The sequence below is a fragment of the Mustelus asterias genome, chromosome 4, assembly GCF_964213995.1.
Source record: "Mustelus asterias chromosome 4, sMusAst1.hap1.1, whole genome shotgun sequence".
Lineage (NCBI taxonomy): Eukaryota > Metazoa > Chordata > Chondrichthyes > Carcharhiniformes > Triakidae > Mustelus > Mustelus asterias.
The window spans coordinates 30,848,556-30,863,207 of record NC_135804.1 but is presented as its reverse complement, the minus strand read 5'-3'; the positions used below and the strand labels follow the sequence as shown (position 1 = coordinate 30,863,207).

General features: G+C 40.8%; 1 protein-coding gene across 1 annotated transcript in view; it reads right to left on the bottom strand.

Annotated features, from left to right (window-relative positions):
* Nucleotides 1-14,652, bottom strand: part of cep89 (centrosomal protein 89) — a 119,544-nt gene that overhangs the window by 36,969 nt on the left and 67,923 nt on the right. Inside the window, exons 14-18 of the mRNA XM_078210777.1 lie at nucleotides 11,339-11,454; nucleotides 9,575-9,755; nucleotides 4,112-4,279; nucleotides 2,926-3,067; nucleotides 1,502-1,591 (exon numbers count right to left, since the gene is read on the bottom strand). Coding sequence (XP_078066903.1) covers nucleotides 1,502-1,591; nucleotides 2,926-3,067; nucleotides 4,112-4,279; nucleotides 9,575-9,755; nucleotides 11,339-11,454 — 697 coding nt within the window. The remainder of the gene's footprint in view (nucleotides 1-1,501; nucleotides 1,592-2,925; nucleotides 3,068-4,111; nucleotides 4,280-9,574; nucleotides 9,756-11,338; nucleotides 11,455-14,652) is intronic.

Here is a 14,652-nt window from a genome sequence, read left to right as displayed (position 1 = left end):
AATGGTTACTGAAGCTTAGTGGCAGTGCATGTTGTGGAAGGCAATCTGGGTAGTGAAGAGTGCTCACATTTAGGCAAAGGCAAACTGTGAGCCAGCTTAGGAGGGCGAAAAGCCTGAAATGGTGGTACTTTATGACAATTTACAGGAGTGCATGGCACAGTATTCTCTGAACAAATAAAAATAAATTACCAAGCCATATTATTTTTGTATTGTCCTCAAAGGGCTATATTTTGTCAACTTTTAAGTTAACTGCACAGGAAAAGAGTGATAAATTATCCCTCCATACTGCTACCTTCAAGAACACTTTCATTAAAACAAAAAGCCTGGATTTTCTGGTCACTGGTGAAATCACAGCATTCCCGCTGACCTCAAAGAAAGCTGCTTGTAAAGACTCAACTCTGTGGCATGGATTTCCCTTTTCTTGATGTTACTTTGAGTCTGACACAAAGTAAAGGGGATTATAAGGTGCCAGCAACAATGATGTAATCAACTAGGGTAAGCAACCAATTACATTGAAGTATTCTCACAGAGAATACTGAGTAGTAAAACACAAGTTTTTTCACTTTTAGTGCAAAAATGTACAAAAACTTACAAAGACTGAAATAAATGATTGGAACATGTATGTGGAATTAAGATGAAGTGGAAATATTACAAACAAACTTTTTTTTATAAAGCATGCACTTTTAAAAATATCATAATGGGCAAATTTGACATTCCATAAATGTAAAATTAGCTTTTCAGGGACAGTGAGGTTGTGCACTAATAATTATGAACTTAACAGATTTAAAACTCAGTTGCAAAGTGTAACTTTTGCAAGTATTTTTACAGTGAACCTAATAGTGTTAAAGGGCAAGTTTTCATCAGTTCAACAATTTCTACTTGATCGCAATCAGGGGATACTTCAACAACACACCCTGTGGAGCAACATAGAATCACTGGCAGCAACTTCTGAATTTCTATGCTCAACTGCACATGTGCAGTCTCCGGAACTTACTGTTTCAGAGAGTAATGATCGTGCCATTCGTGCTCAATGTCCAAACTAAAGAGTTGATCAAAAGTGCAAGTACTGAACAGTATTAACACACAATTACTTACAAGTTCATGTCAACTTCTAAAAATCTAATTCAAATAATCTAAAATAAACTGATTGCAATTTCATATACCTGAAGGCCGCGTGGCGGGGGAAACCTTGTGAAATATAAGAAATGGCCTTCCTACCATCTTCCTGCCCATCCCTAACCTGTCTCCCATATTATAATGGGCACCTTTTTCACCTGTTGTCAGAACCTAAATTAACTGACAATTTATATGGAAATCACATTTAGCATAAAGGCAGATAGACTATTACAGATGAAAAAAGATACATAATTTTAGTAACAATACAATGGAACTCAATGAATGGTACATCCATTTGGGACACTATGCCCTCCTGTTCAGTAACTCATCAATTCAATCTTAAATTAACTTATACTGTTGGCTTTAAAACTGAAGACACTCTTACCTTTACTTGTTCTTCCAACTTGCCCAAACGCACATTGCCTGCGACAATCCTGTTTAAAACTCCGTGTTTCTCATTTTCTAGGCTTTTAGTCTGCAGCAAAAAGGGCAAAGGAATATTTAAGGCTTAAATACCAAAGAAAAATAGGTGAAGAGGGCAAAAAAGCCAAAGATTAAGGCAAGGAAAGTTCTTTAAAATAACAGCCAACCATTTATGCCAGCTGTTTGAGTCACACAGACTAGGAAATTCCCAGGTTTGGAAGCTATTTCAAGTTATCTAATCTCAGGCAGCACAGGGGTAAAGTTAAGAAAAGACAAGAAAATAATCTGCATATCCATTTCCATTCATTGTCCAGCAATCATTTTTCTAAATTAGCATGTGCTTCTGCGCATGTGTATCTTTGTTTGCATGTGTTTGCGTGGTTAAGGGTCAGACTCTGTTCTATAGCTTGTCAATATTCATTCTTAAGGATCAAACAGGGATAAAAACTACATTGGGGAAAAAAAATCAAATCAACCCCCTTGGAAGGGATGGGACGAAGATCCCAAAAAAATAGCAAAAATTAAAATAGTTTTAAAAATTGAACATATCTAAATCAAAATGCTCCATTTAAAAAAAAACCTTTTCTTCAATAACTGGTTAGAATTTCTTCCATCTGCATTTCAATTATATTATAAGTACAAGATGCACTGCAGGAACTCAACAAGGCTCAGCTCCTTAGACAGCACCTTCCAAACCCACGATTGCTAACTTCTAGAAGGATGGCAGCAGCAAATACATGGGAACACCACCCCCTGGAAGTTTCACTTCAAGCTACTCACCATCCTGAATTGGAAATATAATCGCCAAGGCAGCTCACCATCTCCTTCTCAAGGGCATTAAATTCTGGCCTAAGCATCAATGCCCACATACATTGAATTTAAAAAAAGAGCAGCAATAGCTAAAATAGTGCTGGATATTACGGCCATAGCAACATACCTGAAGGTTGTGCGGCGGGGGAAGCCTTGTGAAGTATAAGAAATGGCCTTCCTACCATCTTCCTGCCCATCCCTGACCTGTCTCCCATATTATAATGGGCAGGGAGGGTGTCAGGCAGCCCACTCGCCCTTGGGCCTTTTGAGGTATTGAAAGGCCAATTAATAACCTGCAAGGGCCTCATTCTGTCTCTGTAGATATTTTACATGGCAAGAGAGGGCAGAGACAAGGCAGGGAGCCCAGAATCTGCCAACAGGATACCCTTTAAAATGCAGTTAAATTTAAGTTGTGGTTCTGAAAATGTCCTGTTTATTTTTTTAAATTTAAATGCCAGGAATGGAGTCAGGTTGCTGACTTATCTTAATTACCCCTAACCCTCGCCCACCTGTTATCATCAAAACACAATTGACAGGAGTGTCACCTTCGGAGAAAGAATCTTTAATATTACTCACCACATGTACAAGCTGGTCACGTTCGTGAGCTGCTTTTTCAGCAAGACTAATCAAATTTGCCAGGTATTGATGAGCTGCTACTTCTTTCTCCATAGCTTCTTCAGTCTGCTGTTTCAGAAGACCAATCTTCTTCTGTGCTAGCCTATGAACCAGATTATTTTGGTTGGAGTATCCATGGAGAATTCAGTGGTTGTATTTTTCACACGCAAAGGAAGAACATGATCGTACAGCAATTTATCACAATTTCAGCATATCCAATGGTGCTTTCTCTTTTGAAGCGCAGTTACTGACACCTGATCATCTCCATCTAGTTCCACCTCTGTAATATCACCCAACTCCATACCTATCTCAGGCACCATTTTTCTAGAGCCCTTGTTGATGCTATTGTCATCACTAGACTCAATAATGCAAATATTCTCCTGGCTCATCTCACATCCTCAACCAAATACAGATTTCAGATCATCCAATGTTCTGCTCTCTGTATCCCACCCAGCTCCATGTTCCATTCACTCATTTCACTTGGCTGCAAGTTCCTCAATCACTCAAATTTAAAATTAATTTTCTATGTTTAAATCTCCTCACAATCTCGATAACATTCTTCAGGCCTAGAACCTCTTCATTCCTCTGACTAGTTTTTTTGTGCTTCCCTCTTCTCTTCACACCAATGGTAACTGTGCTTTCAGCTGCCTAAGCCTCAACATCAAGAATCTTTGCCATAAGACACTCTTAGTTTCCACTTTAAGTTTCTTAGAAGACCCTCCTTTTGCTTAAAACCATAAACTATTTAACAAAGATTTTGGCCATCAAACCTAATCTTTCTTTCCTTTGGATTGAAGTTTGTTCTTCCTTATGCCTTTGTGAGTCATCCTGGAAGCTTTTATTACATTAAAGACACTGTATAAGTGCATTTAATTGTTCCTATTTCTAACTCTTAACTGCTGCCAAATCATTAAGCCTGACAATAACCCCAGGCAGTTCCTGAGTGGAGGCAATAGCAGGCATAAAATCCAGAAGAAATTTCAAAGTGTTGATTTTGGTGCACCCCTACATAATACAATCACAACGTAACTATTTAAAGGGCCAATTCAAAGATGACATCTGGTAAAGTTAAGAGTTTATGAAAAGAGGTGGCAAATGATGAACTCAAAGGACAGTCAAGGGCTATGTCGCGGTTTATCTATTGTACCTGTTTGACTTCTGTGATACCTTCAGCTCTGCTTCTAAAGTCTTATTGTCAGCTATTAATTCTGTCTTTTCAAAGAGTAGGCTCTTTTTCTCAGCTTGCAAAGATGCAATTCTTCCCATCAATTCCTCCACTTCTACATGCTGTTTCTCTTGTTCCAGCTGAAGTTTTCTAGCAGAGAAAAACACAATAACCACACTGGTAATCCTTTGGAGACTGAGATAATAATTGATAGGTTTCCTCAGGTCATACACCAAGGTATATTAACTGAATACACAATTTGTGACAGTTAAATGGCTGGGCCATAAAAATGAACATAGGTTCTTCAATTTTACTTTTCTATCTGGATTTAGTCCCTTGAAAATGTGTCCACCTACCATAAATAGTGTGTACTGTCACTTAGTTTAACTCTGCTCTTTTTCAACTATGACCCTTTTCAAAAGGTCAGCAATGCCCAAAATGAAAAAAAAACTTTTACTAATTTTCTTGAAATTTACCCGAGTCCGTTAGAATTCAATTTTTCAACAAAACAAAAACTCAATTTTTTTTATATTGGTACTGCGAAATTGTTTTTAGTGGTTCTTCATGGGAATTTTCAGCTCCAAATTCTGCGCTAATTCTCTGGTAACTCTACAATGTTCCATAACAATTTTTACTTTAAACTCCATTCAACCCCTCCACCCCCAAAGTATTTTCTACACATTACACAAATCTACAACTCTCTACTCAATAATATTCATTTTACACCATCCTCCTTCCGATATGTTTTTCTATTTATTCCTTCCTACACCTTCTGCCCCTTTTACATTCCAATTTCCTCATCACATTTCTTTACCTTTGCCCCACCATATTGGTTTAAACATGTCTATGAAACAAAGTTCAAATTAAGACTAGGATCCAATAATTAGACGAATTTATTTTGCCATTAGATATATCAAGACTTCAGTACATTATCTAGGTTCACACTTCAGTGCAGCACTGTGGGCATGATGGACTGGTCAGAGGTGTAACTTTTTAGCTGATGGAAGAGATAGTAAATTTGCTGTTCAGGTGTAAAGTTGGTAGATGAGATCAATTACTCTTCATAGAAACTACCCAGCTTTCATTTTCATTTAAATCCAAGGAATTAGAAAGCAATTGGTTTGTATAACAGGCAGCTAATCTGCAACATCAGTTTTAGACTCAAATGGCAAATTGAAAATCTGCCCTGCAATGTCAGAGGTTCTGCCTAATCTTGTGGTTCAAGTTGGTGTAAAAGATTCCATGACACTCTTCAAAGAGAACAGGGAATTCTTCTGGCCAACATTCCCTCTTAACCAATCAAACGTCCAGGTGCAACATTTCATAAGACATGATACACATGAAATGTCACTTCCTCAAAAATTTCAAGGAGGTTGGTTAGATTGTATCTTCCTCTCTAAATCTATGTTGACTGGTATTTACTAAGCTATTGCTGATTAAAGAAAATTCCAAGACATTTAATATGTATATAAGGAACAAGAGGTTAGCTAGGGAAAGTGTAGGCCCACTCAAGGACAAAGGAGGAAATTTATGCATGGAGCCAGAGAAATGGGCGAGGTCCTTAAAGAATACTTTGCAATAGCATTCCAAAGGAGAAGGTCATTATGGACGGTGAATCTAGAGAGGGGTATGTTGATATTCTAGGGCATGTTGATATTAAAAAAGTTGTTGGGTGTTTTGAAAAGCATTAAGTAGACAAGCCCCTGGACCTGATGGAATCTATCCCAGAATATTGAGGGAGGCGAGGGAGGAAATTGCTGGGGCATGTATGAAATCTTTGTATCCTGTTAAGTTATAGAAGAGGTCCCAGAGGACTAGAGAATAGCCAATATTGTTCCTTTGTTGAAGGAGAAGGGGGACAATTTGGGAAATTACAGGCCAGTGAGCTTTATATCAGTGGTAGGGAAATTATTGGAGAGGATTCTTACTCACATTTCAAAAAATATGGATTTATTAGCAATAGGCAGCATGGCTTTGTTCAGGGGAGGCTGTGTCTCACAAACTTGATTGAGATTTTTGAGGATGTGACAAAGATGATTGATGTGGGCAGGGCGGTGGATGTTGTCTACATGGACTTTGACAAGGGCCCTCATGGCAGGTTGACACAGAAGGTGAAGTTACATGGGATCCATGCTGAGCTGGAAAGGTGGATACAGAACCGGCTTGGTCATAGGAAACAGAATAGCAGTGAAAGAGTGTTCTTATGACTGGAGATCTGTGACAAGTGGTGTTCCGCAGGGATCATGCTGGGATCCCTATTGTTTGTAATATACATAAATGATATGGAAGAAAATGTAGGTGGTCTGATTAGTAAGTTAGCGGCCAACACAAAGATTGGTGGAGCTGCGGATTGTGAGGAGGATTGCCGGAGGATACAGCAGGATATGGATAGGCTGGAGACTTGGGTGGACAAATGGCAGATGGACTTTAATCCAGACAAATGTGAGGTGATGCATTTTGGAAGGTCTAATGCAGGAGGGAAGTATACAGTAAATGGCAGAACCCTTAGAAGTATTAACATAGAGAGATCTAGGCGTACAGGTCCACAGTTCCCTGTAAGTGGCCAAATAAATAGATATGGTGGTCAAGGCGGCATGTGTCATGCTCGCCTTCATCAGTTGGGGCATAGAGTATAAAAATTGGCAAGTCATGTTGCTGCTGTATAGAATTTTAATTAGGCCACATTCCGAATATTGCGTACTGTTCTGGTTGCCTCATTACCTGAAGAATATAGAGACTTTGGAGAGGGTATAGAAAAGGTTTACCAGGATGTTGCCTGGTTGGAGGGTATTAGCTATGAGGCGAGATTGGACAAACTTGGTTTGTGTTCACTTGAATGTTAGAGGCTGAGGGGCGACCTGATAAAACTTTACAAAATTGTGAGAAGCATGAACAGAATGGATAGTTTGGAGTCTTTTTCCAGGGTAGAAATGTCAATTACTAAAAGGGGGAAAGATTAGGGATGTGAGAGGCAAGGTTTTTTTTTTTACACAGAGGGTGGTGAATGTTTGGAATGTGCTGCCAGAGGTGGTGGTAGAAGCAGATACAATAGCAATGTTTCAGAGGCATCTTGACAGATACATAAATAGGTAGGGAATGGAGGGAGATGGACTGTGTAGAGGCAAAAGATCTTTAGTTTAGAAAGGCACCACGTGTCAGCACAGGATTAGTGGGCTGAAGGGCTTTTTCCTGTGCTGTACTGTTCTTTGTTCTTTACATTAGATGAGCAATTCCGTTATTTTACCTAGAATTGAAGCAAGACCAATGATTGATAGTTGCTCACTGCTGATTTGTTGCGCTTTTCAAATATGGGCAATGTCTTCTTTCAAACTACTAATGCTTCTCTAACACCCAGTGAATCCTTCATATTGACTGTCAATGTCTCATGATTCTGCTCGTTGATGTATTTTACCACCTGAGGATAAATATCATCTAGCCCAAGGAATTCATTATTTTTTTGCTCTTTTAACCTGTTTCCATCACACTTATAAAGCAATTACTTACTGCTGCCTGGATGAACTCTGTTTAACTTCCCTTGCTGATACTTGGAGAATGTAATCATTCAGAATGTTTACCACTGTGATAGATTCATAGAACAGTACAGCATAGAAGGTCATTCAGCCCACCAAATTGGTCCTGGGTCTTCCAAATAAGTTTCTCAACCCCATTCTCCTGCTTTTCCCCCATAACCCTTGATCCCTTTACCAATCAAGAACCTATCTCGGTCTTAAATGCACTCAATGACCTGGCCTCCACAGCCTTCTGTGGCAATGAATTCCCAGCTCCCCACTTGTGGGGAGCTGGTGGCCCAACCCCGCTGGAGTGAAGGGGGTGGGGGGGGGGGGGGGCAATCGAGACCCCCAGAGGGTCGGACGGCACGGGGCGCTGCCCCCTGGGCATTGCCACCTTGATGTGGAGATGCCGACGTTGGACTGGGGTGAACACAGCAAGAAGTCTCACAACACCAGGTTAAAGTCCAACAGGTTTATTTGGTAGCAAATACCATAAGCTTTCGGAGCACAGCTCCTTCGTCAGATGGAGTGGAAATGTGCTCTCAAACAGTGCACAGAGACACAAAATCAAGTTACAGAATACTAATTAGAATGCGAATCCCTACAGCCAGCCAGGTCTTAAAGGTACAGACAATGTGGGTGGAGGGAGCATTAAACACAGGTTAAAGAGATGTGTATTGTCTCCAGACAGAACAGCTAGTGAGATTCTGCAAGTCCAGGGGGCAAGCTGTGGGGGTTACTGATAATGTGACATAAATCCAACATCCCGGTTTATGCTGTCCTCATGTGTGCGGAACTTGGCTATCAGTTTCTGCTCAGCGACTCTGCGCTGTCGTGTGTCGTGAAGGCCGGCCTATCAGTAACCCCCACAGCTTACCCCCCTGGACTTGCAGAATCTCACTAGCTGTTCTGTCTGGAGACAATACACATCTCTTTAACCTGTGTTTAATGCTCCCTCCACCCACATTGTCTGTACCTTTAAGACCTGGCTGGCTGTAGGGATTCGCATTCTAATTAGTATTCTGTAACTTGATTTTGTGTCTCTGTGCACTGTTTGAGAGCAGATTTCCACTCCATCTGACGAAGGAGCAGCGCTCCAAAAGCTTATGGTATTTGCTACCAAATAAACCTGTTGGACTTTAACCTGGTGTTGTGAGACTTCTTACATTGTCACCTTGACAGTGCCAACATGGGCCTTGGCACTGCCCAAAGTGCCAATGCCCAGGGGGCACCCCGACACTGCCCACTGGGCACAGGACAAGGCTTCTGGGGGCATTTGTGGGGTGGGGGGAGGGGTCCCGCTGTCACTCTGCAGTTGGGATTGGTGGGGGAGGGAGGGAGGCCAGCAATTGGGGCTGAGCATGTTTGGGGGGCTGAGCATGTTTGGGGGGCCAGCAAATTGGGCCGTGGAAGGGTCAGAGAGCCAGTGATGGGGAGGTCACGGGGCTGGCCACGATTGAGCTGGCCAGCAATCAGGAGGCCACCAGACAGGGCAACTGCACATGCGCTGATCTCAGCGTTAAAAGAACGGCGCATGCGCAGTGGCCTGCTCAGAGCTAGGCTGCTGGCCTCTCCAGCAGGAATATGCTCCGCCCACAGCTTTTTGGAGTGATTCACACTGTGCACTCAGCAGTGCACCAGAGTGTAGGAGATTTATTTTTAAACTGCCGTTGAAAAAAAAGCATGATTTACTCCAGTTTACACGCAAATTCGACATTTAGAATTTTTTTGGGAGAATCGTCCTCCCCCTCATATATGATCAATTACATGTATCCTACAGCAATATGACAAAATGTCAACCTATAATGGTTGTAACAGTTTTTTCATTCTTTCTTCATACACCTCATCCAATTTCATATGCAAACCTTAGAGAGTTTTAGTTTCTAAAAGCAATTTTTAAAAAGTATTTGAGCAAATCTTTAAAAATATATACCTTTTGAGATCATTCACCATTACTATATGCTCATCAACTCCCACTTTAGCAGCAAGGCTTGCTTTTAGTTGGTCATACTTTGAGCAAAGGTTGTTCAGCTCTTGCTGAGTCTCATGTAACTCATTTTGTTGGCTTTGTTTCTCTGCTTCCAGCAGCATCAGTTGTTTTGTCAATTTTGTCACTAACGTAAAAATAAAAAATATAAATTGAGAATGTTTTGATTAAAAGGTAAACCATATTTGATGGGAAACCAAAGAGGTGGCCAAGAGTATGAAAAGCTCCAGAACACAATGGACCAAACATGAAGCCAAAACTGTACGGGATAATGTTAATATATATTGCAATGTAGAATAATCACATTTCTGAAACATTAGAACATCAAATATGCAATATAACTACACGTACCAAAGTTTGCTGTTAATCTAAGTTGGAAACTGTCAGGCTTTGTTGAAGGTATGTTTTAAAACATCATAAACAAATTAAAAAGTGAAGGAAAACAGTTAAGGAAACGGTTTCTTTGTGATAAAACAGCAGTGAGATAAAACACAACTGGCATTTATAGCTAAAGGAATAGAATATCACGGTAAGGAAGTATTGTTGCAACTATGCAAGGCATTGGTGGAGCCACACCTGGAGTATTGTGCACAGTTTTGGTCTGTTATTTGAGGAAAGATGCAATGGCATTGGAGGCAGTTCAGAGGAAGTTCACTAGATTGATTCCAGAGATGGGGGGGGGGGTATGTCGTATGAAGAGAGATTGAACAGGTTAGGCCTATATTCTCTCAAATTTAGAAGAATGAGGGGAGATCAAATTGAGGTATACAAGATGATAAAAGGTATGGCTAAAGTAGACGAGGAACGGATGCTTCCCCTTGTGGGGCATTCTAAGACAAGTGGTCATAATCTTAGGATTATGGTCATAATCTTAGGACAAGTGGTCATAATCTTAGGATTATCGGCACGGTAGCACAGTGGTTAGCACTGCTGCTTCACAGCTCCAGGATCCTGGGTTCGATTCCCGGCTCAGGTCACTGTCTGTGTGGAGTTTGCACATTCTCCTCGTGTCTGCGTGGGTTTCCTCCGGGTGCTCCGGTTTCCTCCCACTGTCCAAAGATGTGCGGGTTAGGTTGATTGGCCAGGTTAAAAATTGCCCCTTAGAGTCCTGAGATGCGTAGGTTAGCGGGATTAGTGGGTAAATATGTGGGGGTAGGGCCTGGGTGGGATTGTGATCGGTGCAGACTCGATGGGCCGAATGGCCTCCTTCTGCACTGTAGGGTTTCTATGATTTCTATGATAAGAGGTAGCAAATTTAAAACAGAGTTGAGGAGAAACTATTTCTCCCAAAGGGTTGTGAATCTTTGGAATTCGCTACCCCAAAGTGCAGTGGATGCTGGGACAGTGAGTAAATTTGAGCAGTTAGACAGGTTTTTAATTGGTAATGGGTTGAAGGATTATGGGGAGAAGGCAGGAAAATAGGGATGAGGTGCATATCAGCCATGATCGAATGGCGGAGTGGACTCGATGGGCTGAATGGCTTAATTCTGCTCCTATACCTTATGAACCCATGAAATGGCAGAAAGAAGGGGGTTAATCTGGAGTCTACTCCTTGACAATTATACTTGAGAGAGAAGGGAGCTAAAGTAAGTCACATGATAGTAAGGAAAAGTGTTCTAGAGATCCAAGTGGATGGTTGGGACTGGTTATTAAAACAAGAGAGAATTCATCTAATTATCAGAATTCCTGCAGCATTTCACTTGGGCTCACCTTCCTGCACATGTTTGTTATGACTGGTTTTTCCTTTCGCTTGCTGTATCTCAAGCTGCTCCATCAAGATTTGGTTTTCCTCCAAAACCAACTTTGCCTGATCCTGTAACTGATTCCTAGAAGGACAAAGAAAATTGAAAGAACTGTGCTATAAACTAACATCATGAGCTAGGAACTAGAAACAACATTACTTGAAAAGAGATTACACATTAATTCTTTACTATTGCTGAAAAAAAAAATGCTGTTGAAGCTTTTCATCTTGCACCTATCACGACAGTCACAAGATGGCGAAAATTTTGAACAGAGTAACAATTTAAACTGGATAAGAAAAGGGTGCTGATCAGCTGTCAAGTCAACTCTGGTTGAGACATTGCCATAGAGAATGCATCACGGAACTACTGTCCCCCACATTGTTGTTTAATTAAAAACATGCCTGGACATGTTCCTTTTGCCTACAGAGGATAGGTCCCTGTGTATGAATATATGCAGCTTCTAGCAAGCATTAAGCGGAGCCACGTTACTGCCAATAAAGTACTTTTAAAGTATATTCACTGATGTAGTGTTGGGAATCAGCAACCAATTGAAGGCTGCAAGGTCCCACAAACAGGAATGTGATAATGTTGAAGCCATATGTTATACGAAGATTCGAACAATCCGTACAAGATGGCTGTCTCCTCTGGGGAATGAGGGTCATCATTCCATCATTGTTAAAGAAATGTGTCCTAAACCAACTTTTTGAAGGACACTGTGGAATAGTAAGGATGAAGCAGATAGCCAGAAGCTATTTTTGGTGGCCAGGGTTTGATAGCAAAATCAAGGAGAAGATGGGTATGTGTTTGGCTTGTGCACGAGTTCGAAACCTGCCACCACTAGCACCATTACACCCATGGGAAGGCCAGAAGTGCCATGGCAACCAGTTCATATAGATTATGCCGGACTATTCGAAGGATAAACGTTTTTCATTCTAGTAATCGCACACTCAAAATGGCCTGAAATTGCCAACATTAAGAATACATCCTAGGAGAAGACGATAGAAAGAATGGGTGAGATTTTTGCAAGATTTGATTACCCTGAACAACTTGTTAGTGATGATGGGCCACAGTTCATTTTGCAAGAATTCACAAATTATTTAAAGGAGAATGGAATCCAACACATTCAATCCACTCCTTATCATCCTGCCACAAATGGGCTGGCTGAAAGGTTTGTTCAGACAATGAAGCATTCATTGAAGGTAACTCGTGAGTAAGGATCATTGACTAAATGATGAAGCCAATTCCTGATAACATACAAGAATACAACACATTTGACAACTCAAAGTTTCCGGTATTATTCATGATAAAATGTCAGTTACGTTCAGTGTTTGATGTGCTGAAGCCGCCCAAGACAAGAAAAATTGTTGAAAGAAAACAAGGTGGTCAGGTTTTGTGACGATGTGGAGATGCCGGCGTTGGACTGGGGCAGACACAGTAAGAGGTCTCGCAGTACCAGGTTAAAGTCCAACAGGTTTATTTGGTAGCACGAGCTTTCGGAGCGCTGCTCCTTCATCAGGTGAGTTTTGTGACATACAGGGCAAAACTCTATGTTTTTCAGAAAGCTCAGGAAGTAAGGAACTATACCCACCAGTGAGAAGTGAATACCTGCCATCGTATTAGCATAGGCAGGAGCGGTCTCCTACACTGTTCAAACTCGGGACAGTGTGGTATGGAGATGACATGCAGATCAACTTTGAGCAACTAGAACTAGTTCATCATTGACAGAGTCAACCAAGGGTCCGCAAAAAACCATGCTAAGTGAAGATCTAGATGTTCCTGAGAATGTAACAATACCAGAAACAACTGTGGAAGGCAGTATCTCAGCTGAGGACACTTCAACACTGAGTAAATCTCCAAATCCTACATCGATTTCGGTTGAGACAACTACAGACAACGTTTAAACTAAACCAAATATACCAGAAGTTGCAGTCAACATGAAAAAGCTGATGCCTGAGTTTCGCCGACAACCACATGGAAATCGACATCCTCCAAAATGTTTAACTTATTGACAGTTATGTTTCTTAAGTATTCATATAATAAATTTTGATTGTTAACATTATATTTGGGTTTCACTGCAGGAACCTCTAACCTAAAAGGGGGAGGAAAGTGTTGTGTATTCATGTTTGTTGCTGGTTGGAACAAGGTCATTTTAAGAGTCTGATCACATGATGTATTAATGTTATCATGAGCAAAATAGACAGTCTACCCTAACAGTCTGTAGAGTAAACACCATTCCAATAAAGCTCTTGTTTGTTTGTAGCTTCGTGGTCTGCAAGTCTATCCTTTAAAAATACCATAATCACTAAGGCCATCTGTTTCCACCTCTGTAATATTTTGCACCATTTCATCCCAGCTGTTGCTGAAACCCTCATTCATGCCTTCTATACTCAGCTATTCCAAAACACTCCTGGTTGGCCTTATTCTATATTCTGTAAACTTAAAGTCATCCAAAACTCTTCTGCTCGTGTCTCAACTCGCAACAAGTTCCGTTCCCCTATCACCACTGTGCTTGCTGACCTACATTGATTCCAAGTTGTGCAATATCTTGACTTTAAAATGCATTTTGTTTTATAATATTTCTGCGAAGTGCCTTGGGACATTTCATTATGTTAAAGGTGCCACACAAATGCAAATTTTTGGTTCTCAAGGTCACCTCAGTCCTGCATTTTTTCACCACTTGATCCTTTTAAGCTGTTATAGGAGACATCAATGGCATATCACAGTTTGCAGTGCACGGCAGCTTCAAGCAAGTGATCTGGACCCTGTTCACCAGGTCAAAGTAGTGCATATCCTCCACCAATGACCTTGACAGTCAACAGAACAGACCTCAAGATTTTACTGCAATGGCTGATACTTCTTGCATTCAGGACATGATTGACAGTAGACACCAATCTAGACAGGGGGATGGAAACCTGAGAGGGAGCTCAGATTGGAGGGAAGCAAAACTGATATCAGGAAGTAAAAAAGCATTAAGCAAGATTAAAAGGCAGATGAAGCAAAGTCATGCATCAAATAGGATCGGAATGCGGAATAATATAGTGAGAGAGGATCTCAAATTGAATGATCAAGATGTAGAATTAGTTTGGGTAGAGCTAAGAAATAGGAAGGGACAGGAAACATTGGTGGGAGTTGTTGATAGACTATCAAACGGTAGTGGTAACACTGGACACATGAGAAATACAGTAATAGTGGGTACTTCAATTTACATATAGTCTTGGTAAAGCTAATTAGTACTAATGCTGTTGAAGATGAATTCCTGGAGTCTCCAGGAAACCGATAGGC